General features: G+C 33.0%; 1 protein-coding gene across 3 annotated transcripts in view; it reads right to left on the reverse strand.

Annotated features, from left to right (window-relative positions):
* Positions 1 to 859: 859 nt before the first annotated feature.
* LOC143247148 (calcium-activated potassium channel slowpoke-like) overlaps positions 860 to 14,348 on the reverse strand; it is a 61,723-nt gene continuing 48,234 nt past the window's right edge. For all 3 annotated transcript variants that reach the window (XM_076494776.1, XM_076494775.1, XM_076494777.1), the window contains 5 exons: positions 14,028 to 14,129; positions 12,980 to 13,110; positions 10,310 to 10,504; positions 9,624 to 9,791; positions 860 to 6,225 (listed from right to left, as the gene is read on the reverse strand). In XM_076494776.1, coding sequence (XP_076350891.1) covers positions 6,160 to 6,225; positions 9,624 to 9,791; positions 10,310 to 10,504; positions 12,980 to 13,110; positions 14,028 to 14,129 — 662 coding nt within the window. In that variant the 3' untranslated portion in view covers positions 860 to 6,159. The remainder of the gene's footprint in view (positions 6,226 to 9,623; positions 9,792 to 10,309; positions 10,505 to 12,979; positions 13,111 to 14,027; positions 14,130 to 14,348) is intronic.

Genomic DNA, 14,348 nt, shown 5'->3' on the forward strand with positions numbered 1-14,348 from the left:
CACGGTTGAAAGTTCGATCATATTTAGTGTAACAGAAGTTCGAACCCCTTAACCATGTGGCCACTCTGTGCCTAGAGGTTTAAGAGAAATAATATTTGAAAGATTGTAAAAATAATATTGATATTTTTATTGTGTAGTATTATGTTGTTGTTGTTTTCAGTGTCAGATGGACTAACGCAGTACATTCAAGGTAAATAAAGATGTATTACTTTGCAAATAATCCTAAATAATCAACGCGTAATTGTGAATCTATTTTATGAAATCATTTAAATATTTTTAAATATCCAATCAGTTATTGGAGCTTTATTTTCTTTTACAAAGTGTCTAGATAGATAATCCACTAAAGTAATAGAATTATTATTACTCGTGAAGTCATGAAGTAATCCTATTTGATCAAAACAGAAACAACCAAGCTAAATGAATATAAAGATATGAGGAAAGAGCTAAGTTATGAAAAGGAGAAACCTTGTAAATATGTATAACATAAGGATGATAATCTATGTAACAAGCAGCAACATAAACATAAACTGAGTTGGAACTTCTTTTTAACTTTCTGTCGGTTACTTTACTTACTTTAACACTGAATCTTCATAGGGTTGGACCTTTTTTATAACTTACTTGTTTCTGTATGTATCAGATTTAAGAATAATAACCATTGGCTAGTTTTGTACCAAGTCTAATGACTATCAAGTGTTGAGTTTGGTGGATATTTAAATATATGATAATTATTAATGTGTGGAACAGGAGAACCAGTTTGTATAGACGAGTCAGGTTTACTTTAAATTTGCCTTAAATTCAATGTATATAGTTGCATGAACTGTTTCTATTGTGTATACAAATTAAAAACCACACATAAAAAACACTTCAAATAATTTTATTGAGAAAACAACGTGCTATCTTAACTTAAGAAAGAACTCTCTACAACTGTTCCAACTGTGCCTGATAACCAACAATACTACAAGTGATTGTTGAGTAAAGATTTAGTTCTTTACGAATTAACTGTAAACAGTTCATTATAAAACAACTGCAAAACACCTCTTTACAACAACTACACTTTAACAACTTTTTTATATGTTTTGAAATTTAAGCCTAACGAGTTCCAGATAATTAATATTACTTTAAGGAATGACACTGAGAAATAACAGGCAACTGACTAGAATTGTTGTATTGATGCGTATTATAACTATACAAGTTCGTATAAACTTCATTAATACCCTAAACGTAAATGGCAATTTTTGTGTCACATGGTTTATAAAAGGTCAAGAAATAAGTGACCTGCATCATTCCTTCTTCACACAACTATTAAGAAAATAGAAAATAAAACTTTTAAACCCTTGGAATCACAAAGATAGGTTTAAATATGTCCGATTATAACTGAACAAAGTCAAGTAAAACGTTCGTAATGCAACGTTTACTAACACACGTAAAAAGGTGTAACACGTTATTAATGTAATGTTTACTAACCCAAGTAAGGTGATTTAAAACGTCTTTAAAGTAATGTTTAATAACAAAAGTAAGGTGATGTAACACGTTTTTAAGGTAATGTTAACTAACACAAATAAGATGGTGTAACACGTTCTAAACGTAACGTTTACTAACATAAGTAAGGTGATGTGATAGGTACTTAAGAGGTACTTAAGGTTATGTTTACTAGCACAAGTAAGGAGTGTAACATGTTCTTAATATAATTTTTACTAAAACAAGTAAGGTGGAGTGAAACGTCCTTAATGTAATGTTTAATAATACAATTAAGGTGGTGTAACACGTTTTTAATGTAATGTTTACGAGTAAGGTGGTATAACTCAATCTTAATGTAATGTTTACTAACATATGTAAGGTGGTGTAACACGTTCTCAACATTATGTTTACTAACACAAAAAAGTAGTGTAACACGTTCTTAACATAAGGTTAACTAGCACAGGTAAGGTGGTGTAACACATTCTAAACGTAATGTTTACAAACACAAGTAAGGTGGAATAGCTCGTTCTTAATGTAATGTTTACTAACACAATTAAAGTGGTGTAACACGTTCTGAACGCAATGTTTACTAACACAAGTAAAATGATGTAACACATTCTTTATGTAAAGTTTTAATAACCCAAGTAAGGTGGTGTAACACATTCTTAAGGTAATGTTTACTAAAACAAGTAAGGTGGTGTAACACGTTGTTAATGTATGGTTACTTACATAAATGGTGTAACACATTGTTAATGTAATGTTTACAAAGACAAAGTAAGATGCTGTAACAAGTTCTTAATGTATTGTTTAATAACACAGGTAAGGTAATGAAACACGTTCTTAACGCAATGTTTACTAACATAATTAAAGTGGTGGAACATGTTCTTTATACAATGTTTACTAACACAAGTAAGGTAGTATAAAACGTCCTTAATGTAACGTTTCATAACACAAGTAAGGTGAGGTAACACGTTCTTAAGGTAATATTTACTAACACAAGTTATGTGTTGTAACACGTTCTTAATGTTATATATATTAACACAAGTAAGATGGTGTAACACGCTCTTAATTTAATGATTACCAACACAAATAAGGTGTTTAAAACGTTTCTAACGTAATGTTAACTACTTCAGGTAAGGTGATGTAACACGTTGTTAACGTAATGTTTATTAACACAAGTAAGGTGGTGTAATACTTCTTAACGTAATATTTACTAACATAAGTTAGGTGGTGTGACACGTTCTTAAGGTAATGTTAACTTACACAGTTAAGGTGGCGTAACACTTTCTTAACGTTATGTTTACTAATATAAGTAAGTTGGTGTAACAAGTTCTTTATATAAAGTTTCAATAAAACAAGTGAGGTGGTGTAACACGTCTTTAATATAAAGTTTACTAACACGAGTAAGATGGTGTAAAACGTTCTTAACGTAATGTTTACTATCACAGGTAAGATGATGGAACACGTTCTTAATGTAATGTTTACTAATACAAGTAAGGTGGTGTAGCACTTTGTTATAGTAACCATTAAAGGAATTGAAACCAAACCAAACCATAACTCTCTACTTACCAACATTTAAAGACAGTCATTATTCTCAAGTTACCAAAGACATTCAAAGAGAGTCATCATTCTCCACTTACCAAAACCATTTAAACACAGTAATCATTCTCCACTTACAAACATCATTCAAACACAGTCATCATTCTCAAATTACCAAAGCTATTCAAAGACAGTCATCATTCTCCACTTACCAAACCCATTTAAAGGCAGTCATCGCTCTCCACTTACTAAACTACAGTGTTTACACTGTCATGATTTTCTACTTACCAAAACCATCCAAACACAGCCATCGTTCTCTACTTACCAAAACTATTTACAAAAATAATCGTTCTCTATTTATTAAAACCATTTAAACACTGTCATCGTCTACTTACGAAAAACATTTAAATACAGTCATCATTCTCTACTTACAAAAACCACTTAAACACAGTCATCATTCTCTACTTACCAAAAGCATTTAAACAAAGTCATCATTCTCTACATTACAAAACCATTAAAATACAGTCATCATTCTTTACTTACTAAAACCACTTAAATACAGTCATCATTCTCTACTTACTAAAACCATTGAAACACAGTCATTATTCTCTACTTACCAAAACCATTTAAACCCAGTCACCACTCTTTCTTTATCAAATTGTTGAGAATTAATTATCCTTAGAAGGTTTTAATTTACCAGTTACGTTACTTAAAAATTCCTATATCCTATGATCTCCTTTTTTTTTCCAAGAGTCATAAAAAAATATTTAGGTTTTTTTATATTTCATGGTATATTTAATAAATCCGGTTGTTGTAACTGAAGACAAACCTACTTAATAAGCTATCTTTGTTCTGCCTACCAGGGGTATCGAAACCTGGTTTATAGCGTTTCAAGTTTGCAGATATATTGCTGTGCAAATGGATGGAAATAAATTTATTGTTACTGCATTGCTTCTGCTGATTTGAAGTTTATTATCATATGCAATGAGTCTCATTATGATTAATAATTTGATGTTTAAAGTCTAACATTATTACAATTTCAAAGCACAAAGAGTGGGATTGGTGAATCCAAACATATAAGAGTACAAGTTTTGTTTGTAAAAATGCAAAATTATTAGGTTCCTAAGGACAAGTGTAATGCTACGATAGGGTTGTGTATAGGAAATGTTGATAATTAATCTATTAATGGCCAATGTGTAGGCAGGATTTAAATTTAGTGGTTTATTTGGTTCTCAGTATATTATATTAGTTCGTCAAGAAAATAACTATGACATTGCTAGCTCCTGTTTGTTTTTTTCTCAGTATACTTGATTAGTTGTTACAATCTTTATAACGCCGAGAGATATCTGACTGTTCAAATATATGTTTCTTATTGCATGGAATGTAAGATCTTAGACAGGAGTATATATGTACCAGATGGATATAATAAACTAAAATCAGTTCATATTCGCGTATATCTAAACACATATTAACTATTACCCTCGTACGTGAATCTAGTTCATAATTCAAGGTTTTTTCTGTCTTCTTTAAAATTTATTACTGAACATAAATAATGCACTTCTGTTTCTCATGTGTAATTTTACCAATAAAAGTAAAACTTACACTTCTATGTACACGATATATAACCCATATAAATGTAATAAGTTCTTTATGTGTAAAATATTCATACAAACACAATGTCAGGAAGAGGGTAAAACAATTGTTTGTTTGTTTGTTTGTTTTGTAATTTCGCACAAAGCTACTCGAGGTCTATCTGTGCTAACCGTCTCTAATTTAGCAGTGTAAGACTAGAGGGAAGGCAGCTAGTCATCACCACCCACCGCCAACTCTTGGGCTACTCTTTTACCATCGAATAGTGGGATTGACCGTCACATTATACGCCCCCACGGCTGGGAGGGCGAGCATGTTTAGCGCGACGCGGGCACGAACCCGCGACCCTCGGATTACGAGTCACACGCCTTACGCGCTTGGCCATGCCAGGCCGCAGGGTAAAACAATTCATTCCACCTGCTATTGTCTTGTCGACCGCAGTTCTACTGAAGTGGGAGTCTGACAATATTTTTGTAAGTCAACGATATTCATACCCCTGAGGCTAGCCCATTCAGTAGCCATATAAGACAAGCAGATTTAGTAGGGTTGAGGGTGGGGCTTTCATATTACAAGTTAAGGCCCCTTGCCTAACCATAAATATAAGAAGTACTGTGTCCAACTGCTACTTAATAAAGTTAAAAGAACAGAAACTAGGATGAACCTAACTACAGAGAATCCATATATTTATAAACAGTGAACATAACCGAACAGTCGACATGATGTAACTCGTGGTCATTACACAAATAAAGCATTCTGTAACTAATTCAAGGCTGAGCAAAGTTCCAGAATAAATATAAATCTGTATTGTTGTTAGTTATTATATATACAAACTTATATTGTTTTTATAAAGCATTATAAATACAAAACCTATATTGTTGTTGTAAAGTATTATAAATACAAATCTGTATCGTTGTGCAGTGTTGTAAGCAACAAACCTGTAATGTTGTAAAGTACTATAAACTCAAACCTGTGTAGTATATAAACATGTATGTGATATATAAAGAAAAACTTATTTAGTTCGCAAAGATTTAGAACAAACTGACATGTGTTGCGAATTATTATTAGAACAACCTACACGAATGTTATAAGGAAAACCTGTATGTGTTAAAAGTGTTATGAGGAGAAACCTATATGTGTAATGGAGATTTAACGTAAACCTTCATATGTTATGAAGTGTTATAAGGAAAAACCTATATGTGTTATAATGTGAGAACAAATAAATATGATTAATCATTAATATGAAACAAACACTATAAAATAAGCCTCTTGTTGCTATGACATACACAAGTATTAATAAAATATGGATTAGGAAATGCTGAAGTTCATACTGACAGAGCAATCAAACGAGACGGTATTGGCTGTTTCTGATTTTCCAAACATCGATACAACCGACCTCTATTGGACAAACATGCAGCCCTGACGAAACTGGACGACAACCTTCCGCTTTAAAAAAAGAAAAAATTCAAAACGTTGATAGCTAAATAAAACTATATGGACAAAGGTCGAAGATAAGAAAAATGTATAAGGACTGTTTACTAAGGCGCTACAACGTAAAAGTCAGGAACGCTCTTCTCAACCATCTTGTCCTCTGTTAGGCTTGTATTCCATTCCTGGATCAAATTGATGAAGTACGTAAATCTGTAATACAAAAACACCAAACTTTAACATGTAAAATAGTTACACATGAAAATACCAGACCTTAACATACACAATAATTAGTCATGAGAACATCAAACCTCAACATAAGAAATAGATAGACATGAAAATACCAGACCTTAACATCTAAAATAGCTAATCATGAAAATACCAAACCTTAACATGCGAAACAGTCATAAAAATACCAGACCTTCACATGTAAAATTAAGATACGTAACACATAAGTCACAGCTTACCAAGAAATTAACAGACGTAATGAGTAAGTCACAGCTTACCAAGAAATTAACAGACGTAATAAGTAAGTCACAGCTTATCAAACATTAACAGACGTAATACGTAAGTCACAGCTTAACAAGAAGTTAATAAACCGTAATACGTAAGTTATAGATTATTAAGAAGTTAACAGAACGAAATAGGTAAGTCAGAGTTTATCAGGAAGTTAAGAGATCGTGATAAGTAAGTTACAGCTTATCAAGAAATTAAGAGACGTAATACGTAAGTCATAGCTTATTAAGAAATTAAGAGACGTAATACGTAAGTCATAGCTTATCAAGAAGTTAAAACACCATGATACATAAGAGAAACTAGCTTTAAACACATACGGTAAACCTAAAAGATAAGTTGCTGTTAAATAGAATATAATTCAGCTAATATTCACTAAACATTATTTAATCGAAGAGAAAGATAATCAAATATTAATATCTAACTAGATCTGTCCACTTACAAAATCCATTTGACTTTAGTAGTGACTTTGTTATCCTGTGTTTTGAATGTGGACATAATAGATACCAAATATTGATAAATAACTAGATCTGTTATGTTACTATATCTGTCCGCTTACAGAGACCATTTGACTTTAGTTGTGACTTTGTTAAACTGTATTATGAATATGGATATATCAGATACCAACTGTTGATATCTAACTAGATGTTTCCACTTAAAGAGTCCATTTGACTTTAGTAATGACTTTATTAATCTGTGTTTTGAGTGTGGATATATGAGATACCAAATAATGTTATATAAAAAGACCCATACACTTGTAGAGGTTATTTGACTTCAGTAGTGACTTTGTTAATCTGTGTTTTGAACTTGGACACGTCAGATGCCAAATACTGATACCTAACTAGATCAATCTACTTCGAAATAAAATTTGACTACTTAACTACTTTGTTAACTTGTGTTTTGTATATGGACATAGCAGATACCAAATGTTGCTTTCTAACTGTATCTGTCTGCCTACACAAACCAGTTGACTTCAGTTGTGACTTATTAATCTGCGTTTTGAATGTGGACATGTCAGACACAAAGTACTAATATCTTACTAATCTGTCCAATTATGAAGACCATTTAGTTTTAGCAGTGACTTTGTTAATTTGTGTTTTCAATGTGGAGATATCAGATACCAAATATTGATATCCAACTAAATTTGGCCTCTTGCGCAGATCATTTGATTTCGGTAGTGAATTTGCTAGACCTTGTTTTGAATGTGGACATATCAGATATCAACTATTGATATCTAAGTAAGTCTGTCCTTTTGCAAGAACCTTTTGGCAGCGTGATAACCGTGTTACTATTTTTATTTCAATTGAACATGTGCGATGAAGTAACACTATATATATGGGTATATGTTGTTGGTATTCGTTCTTTATCTCCCTAATGAGTGGTCTTGTAGATAAAAGTTTTACAGAATCATCAAATACTCTTTATTATCAGATTAAAATTCAAATCACACTTTTGGTCAAAATAAATTTATAATTGTTTATCATAAATTCGAAATTGATGTTGAAATCATCCACATCATGTAGTATGATGATATAGTATATCCTTTGTAAATAGATTGTTTTGAGATATTCAGGATCTTCCGAAACTAAATGTAGTAAAGCTATCTTCATTGTTGGAGAAGATAATAATGTAATAATTATTCACATATTTGTGCACTAAGTTGTCCCAGCAACATTGGGATGTACTCGATCTCCTTCAAACTGGAACTGAAATATTTAAGATTTGTCACAAAAGTATTTGATGGTAAATGTTTGAGATATCTTACAAAAAAACTGAATATAATATTCATGAAACTGAAGATTTGTTTTATGAGAGACCTGTTAGCAGTTGTTGTGAGTCTGATCTCCCAGGAAATATAGAAGCTGACCCTGCTGTTAGAATGTCTGAAATGCTCGAAAAACTGTAAAGTCTATATAAAGGTGTTTTTTTGTGTGGAAAAACTCAATTCTAAGTAGCATGTACGCTTTCTCTAGATTCAAATAGTTAACCACAATGACATGTATACAGTAGTGTAACATTGCCCATGTCGTGCAGGTACAATACTTAGGGGTTGTGGAGACACAACTGAGTACTGTGGTTCCTGACACTCAAAACATCGCGGACTCCAAAGACAACCTTCTCAACGAGATGTCAAGATGATACAAAAATGGCTGGTTACTTCTAGTGAATGACAAAAAAAGTCAATAGTAAACCCTGAACGTATACAGTGTACGACTATAACATTTTTATTGGTGGGTTACGGACATGAATGAAAGTGAGTTCCTTGACATTTTTATGATTTGAAACATGTGATGTAAGATGAAAGTAGCATCCAAAAACAAAGAAATTAGAACACTGGGCAATATTTCTACCACATACAGTCTTGCCTTGAGGTCTGAGGGTATGAAAGGAGAACCATGGCAACAGAAAACGTTGGTGACAAGCTACCTTTAGAGAAATAGATGTCAATTAGGGTAGACATTTGGTAATATGGAGGGCTGAATGCTAGCTAGTGTTTTCATGTTATGTAGCTAAAATATAGTCCATTATTTCTTTGCACTCACTTTCATCAATAGTATGTGATAAATTACTTTTATTACTATTTACTTTCATTAAAAATATTCTTTTGCACTTTAGTTTAGTGTACGTATTTAGGACTAATATAAATTTCTTAAGCTCGCCAAATGATCTCAGATATTATTGGGATAATGGCCGTAAATCTCATAAGCAGCCAAATTACCCAAATTACAAAACAATCAATTTAGATATTGATTAGCAGAGATTAATGAAAGTATATCTGATTAGCTATATACTGATCGAGAGTTTCAGTTTTATCTTTAAGTACTACTATCTTTCTCTAATAAGAAGTTATTATTATTTCATAAGAAAAAGTTATAGTAGTAGGTGGCGCTCTATTTTTTGTTAATGAAATTATAAAATGTTTAATGGTAGCTGGAAAGTTAGGCTTTGGTTTTTATGTTCAGAAACTGTTCCTCGGAATGTTCTTGTTGCACTAATAAAGCTTTCGGTTATCAACAATATGAATTACTAAAATAGTAAACAATGATGATTTATAAATCAGGTAAATACAGAACAACAATATGTGTAATTCTACTCACCACATCACACGGCAAAAGTTTGAATTCATTTGGTGGGTTGGTGATGACGTATCGTTTCGAAGATGCCTCAGAGATGGCGCTAGAGTCAAGTAATCGATAAAGACCAATACAAAGCATACCATAATTTCTTAACGCTGCGAGAAAGAGATCTTGGTATTTCCCTCCGTCCTAAATCAATATGAAATGACGTCAGAGAAGTGAAACTTGATTTTGTGACAAAAACAAGATTGGAGAAATAAAAAAACACAAAAACACGAATACTATTTGCCGTATTTTAAATTGAATCATATTCCTTTAAAGCAAATATTCTGTTCGTTTTTCAATATCATTGGAGAATCCAATACATAGTAAAGATGTGATTTTTTATTACGTATTCGCTTTAGCATATCTCTTCGTTACTGATTATTTCAGTGCGAATGATTATTATGTAATCATGTTTATGGCATATCTTTATTATTCAATGATTAGTATTATGCCACGGATCTTTATTAGGTTGTACATTTTATGACATAATTTTGCTAATTATGATTAATACGATGCAGAGTTTTATTGTAATATTATTATTAGTATGACACTATAATATAAATTTAAGATAGTTTACGGAAGCGATTGTGAAACGTTGTATTTAACAAACTGTAAATTCCTGTTATAAAACACAATTTTAAAATTACACATAAACTCCTTACTGCATACTGAGCTAGAGGTCCATCACATAAAGAAATCTGACCCACACGACAGCGGTGTCTATTTGATAAGGTATTTGAGGTAGTGTATCCTCCTCGTAATCCAGCGCCCTCAGCCAGAATCAATTCCAGTTCAGGAGTTGCACCGCCAGTTATTAATGATCGAATCAACGTCAAAGCATTGGCATTAAAATACGTCTGAAACAAGACTGATAAAGTTATATGTAAATCTAAACAACAACAATGAAAACATTGTCTAAACTGTCTAAACTGCGATAGAAATTCCTAGAAAAGCCTTTTTGAAAGGCATGGCCTACAACAGTATGTTATTCAAAAGTAGTGTGGTGTTGATAGTGTAGTAAGAAACAAATGTATCTATCACAGTTGGATGTAATTCGTTACATGTCAAATGAAAACAAAGTTCACTACACTACCTTTCAAATCAGATGATTTTTGTGATCATATTACATTGTTGAAATAACCAAAAGCGTAGTCGAATGGTGACCTGTGTCATTCGTGAAAGTATCATGGATGAGGCCTATAGACAAATGGAGCAATGTCTTCTCAGATCATTGATGCCCAAAGTTTAAAGTGGTGTCACGTTAAACCACTGATTTCATGTGTTTAAACTGTATTACGTCAGATCGCTGATGTCCAGTATTTAAACCGATGTTACCTTAGACCACTGATTTCTATAATTTAAGCTGTGTTATATCAGACCATTGATGTCCAGTGTTTAAACTGATGTCACCTTCGATCTCTGATTTCTATTGTTTAAACTGCATTCCATCAGACCATTGATGTCAAGTGTTTAAACTGATGTCACCTTAGATAAATGATTGTATTGTATAAACTGTGCTACATCAGACCACTTTTAAACCTTTGTTTAAACTTGTGTCATATCAGTGTCTCGTATATGAACACGTCTTCTAAGGTTATCGATGTCACGTGTCGAAATAAGTATCATCCCATACTACTAGTGTCTAGTGTATAGATTAGTGTTAACTCGTGCCATTGGTGCCCAATGTATAGACTAATGTTAACTCATGCCACTGATGTCCAATGGATAGATTAGAGTCATTTCATACTACTGGTGTCCAGTGGATAAGTTAGAGTCATTTCAGACCATCGACATCCAGTGGATAAATTAATTTCATACAACTGGTGTCCAGTGGATAGAAAAAGAGTCATTTCATACCATCAGCGTCCAGTGTATAGAGTAGCTTCATTTCGTACCACTGATGTTCACTGAATAGATTCGGGTCATTTGATACCATTGGTGCCCAGTTGAGATATTAGAGTCATTTCATACCACTGGTACCCAGTGGATAGAATAGAGACATTTCATATTACTGATGTTCAGTGAATAGATTAGGGTCATTTCATACCACTGGTACCAAGATGACAGATCAGAGTCGTTTCATACCATCGACGTCCAGTGGATAGAGTAGCTTCATATCGTACCACTGGTGTCCAGTGGACAAATTAAAGTCATTTCATATCATTGGTGTCTAATGGATAGATTAAAGTCATTTCATACCACTGGTGTCTAGTGGGAAGATTAGGGCCATTTCATACCCAATCTGTCTGGAGATTAAACCGGTAACTTTATTAACCTAGATTATCCAGTGTTTGAAACTGTATGGATAAAACTGCTGTTTATGCCGCACCTTCCTAGATCGTGTTATGTTCGGTGTTCAAACTTCCTGTATAAATACTGAGTCTCTCTTCCTCTACCAGTATTGTGTCTCCTTTCCTCTACCAGTACTATCTCTCCCTTTCTGCACCAGTACTATCTCTCCCTTCCTGTACCAGTACTGACTCTCCCTTCCTGCGCCAGTACCATCTCTCCCTTCCTGTATCAGTACTATCTCTCCTTGCCTGTACCATCACTGAGTCTCCCTTCCTGTACCAGTACTGAATTTCCCTTTCTGTACTCGTACTAATTATCCCTCCCTATACCAGTAGTAATTCTCCCTTCTTGTACCACTATTAAGTCTCCCCTCCTGTACCAGTACCATTTCTCCCTTCCTGGGCCAGTACCATCTCTTCCTGTACCAGTACTGAGTCTCCCTTCCTGTATCAGTACTATCTCTCCTTGCCTGTACCAGTACTGAGTTTCCCTTTCTGTACTACTACTGTGTCTCCATCCTTGTGTAAAATGTGATTATTTTTCTGTAGTGAGTAAAATTATTAAATTAAATCAGTTACATTTAATGTGTATTTAAACATGTTTTCCTATATTTAATGTGTGTTTAAAAATGTTTTCCTATATTGATATATGTGTTGTTATTAGTTTCATAGATCAAAAGAATTCTTTGAGAACATATCTACATTTATAATATGGGTGTCAGAGGGAAATAAGGTTCGAGCTACGGCTTTCTAAAGAAGTTTTTCAAGAACACATGGGATCGAATGTAACTATTTTATGACTACACCACGAATTAATTTCATGATTTATGTTCATTTTGATTGGTTCAAACAAAAATTTATCGACGTGTGACTGCCTCGTCTGTACTTTTCTGCCATTTTGTTGGTCAAGCTTGTTTTTCCTAAGTTTATTTACTTCAATTAGCTATAAAATGTGAGTTAAGTATTTCTATGGGGTGAAGTGAAGGTCATAGTACATGACTCGTATAAAATTCTTTTGAACACAACAGTTACAACTCTTACCGTACTCATCAACGAGTCGAGAACGCTAACAGCAAACGCTGTTCCACAACCGAACGGCTGTGTAAGGTAAAGTTCGGTGTCAGGGTCATCATTGTCATCCTGATCCATGAATTGCACGTTCGAGTCATTCACTACAAAAGACAAAAATGAAAAAAAAACTTTCATGTTACTGGAAAAAAACAGGTATAAAGTGAAATCATCAAATAAATGGACTGTAAGAAATACTAAACCTGAAACATACGTTTATCAGCTGCCTAATAGAGAACACCAGAAAGGACTTGAAACGTTCACAAATGAAATCAGAAGTAATTATTGTTGTATTAATAGTTGATAATTGGAGTGTTTCTTTAATCTTTCTAGGTGGTATTGTTCTCATTGGCATGATCATTAGATAAACATCTCAGGAACCAAATGAACAGATGACACTAAGGAAAATGATAAACGTGTAATAATATGTGGCACTAAACAAGAACTAAATACACTAATTATAGATCACAGCAAAATTACAGTTTCGATTGTGTTAGGCTATGGAATATCCAGAACAAAAAAAGTTTGTAATATAGAAAGCAACACAAGAAAAAAGTCATAAAAGTAGTAGAACAGCTTTCTTGGATATGGATACCCAAACAACATTGCAACTTGGTAAAGTTATGAAGCCAGAAAGTTAAAAATCATTATAACTTGGTGGAGTTATCAGGCCAGAAACTTAATAAGCATTATAGCCTAGTGGAGTTATCAGTCACAAACTTAAAACTAATTATAAAGTGGTGGAGGTATCAAGCCACAAATTTAAAACTCATTATAACCTGGAGGAGTTATTAATCACAAACTTAAAAGTCATTGTAACCTGGTGAATTTATTTGTCACAAACTTAAAAACCATTGTAATTTCGGTAAAGTTATTAGTCACAAAACCAAGCAAAATTTTAACCTAGAGGATGTATTAAGTCAACGTGAACAACACTTCAACTAAGGTGTTATCAAGTCATAAACCCAGTTGTAGATGTACGGATAAGATAAGTAACGAACAAACAGACTTTTCTCCTTACCTAGCTCCGTAATGAGTGGAACATTAGATCCGTACACTGATCCTTTTCTTTGCATTACTATAGGACTACCTAGAGAAGAGACCCCTTCACAGACGTCTGGATCTGAAAATAACGCTATAAGTTATTAACCATAGTAATACTTTAACGATATTTCACAACGTGCAGCTCAGACTATGGTTATATAAACTATCTCTTATTTCACTTTCCGTAATGAAATACACTATATATAAGATATCTAGTTCCGTTTGAATATCAAATGTACAAACATTTTAACAAAAAACCGCACAATTTTAACCAAAATTCTGCGCATGCCTTTCGTAA

The sequence above is a fragment of the Tachypleus tridentatus genome, chromosome 3 (genome assembly GCF_004210375.1).
Source record: "Tachypleus tridentatus isolate NWPU-2018 chromosome 3, ASM421037v1, whole genome shotgun sequence".
Classification (NCBI taxonomy): domain Eukaryota; kingdom Metazoa; phylum Arthropoda; class Merostomata; order Xiphosura; family Limulidae; genus Tachypleus; species Tachypleus tridentatus.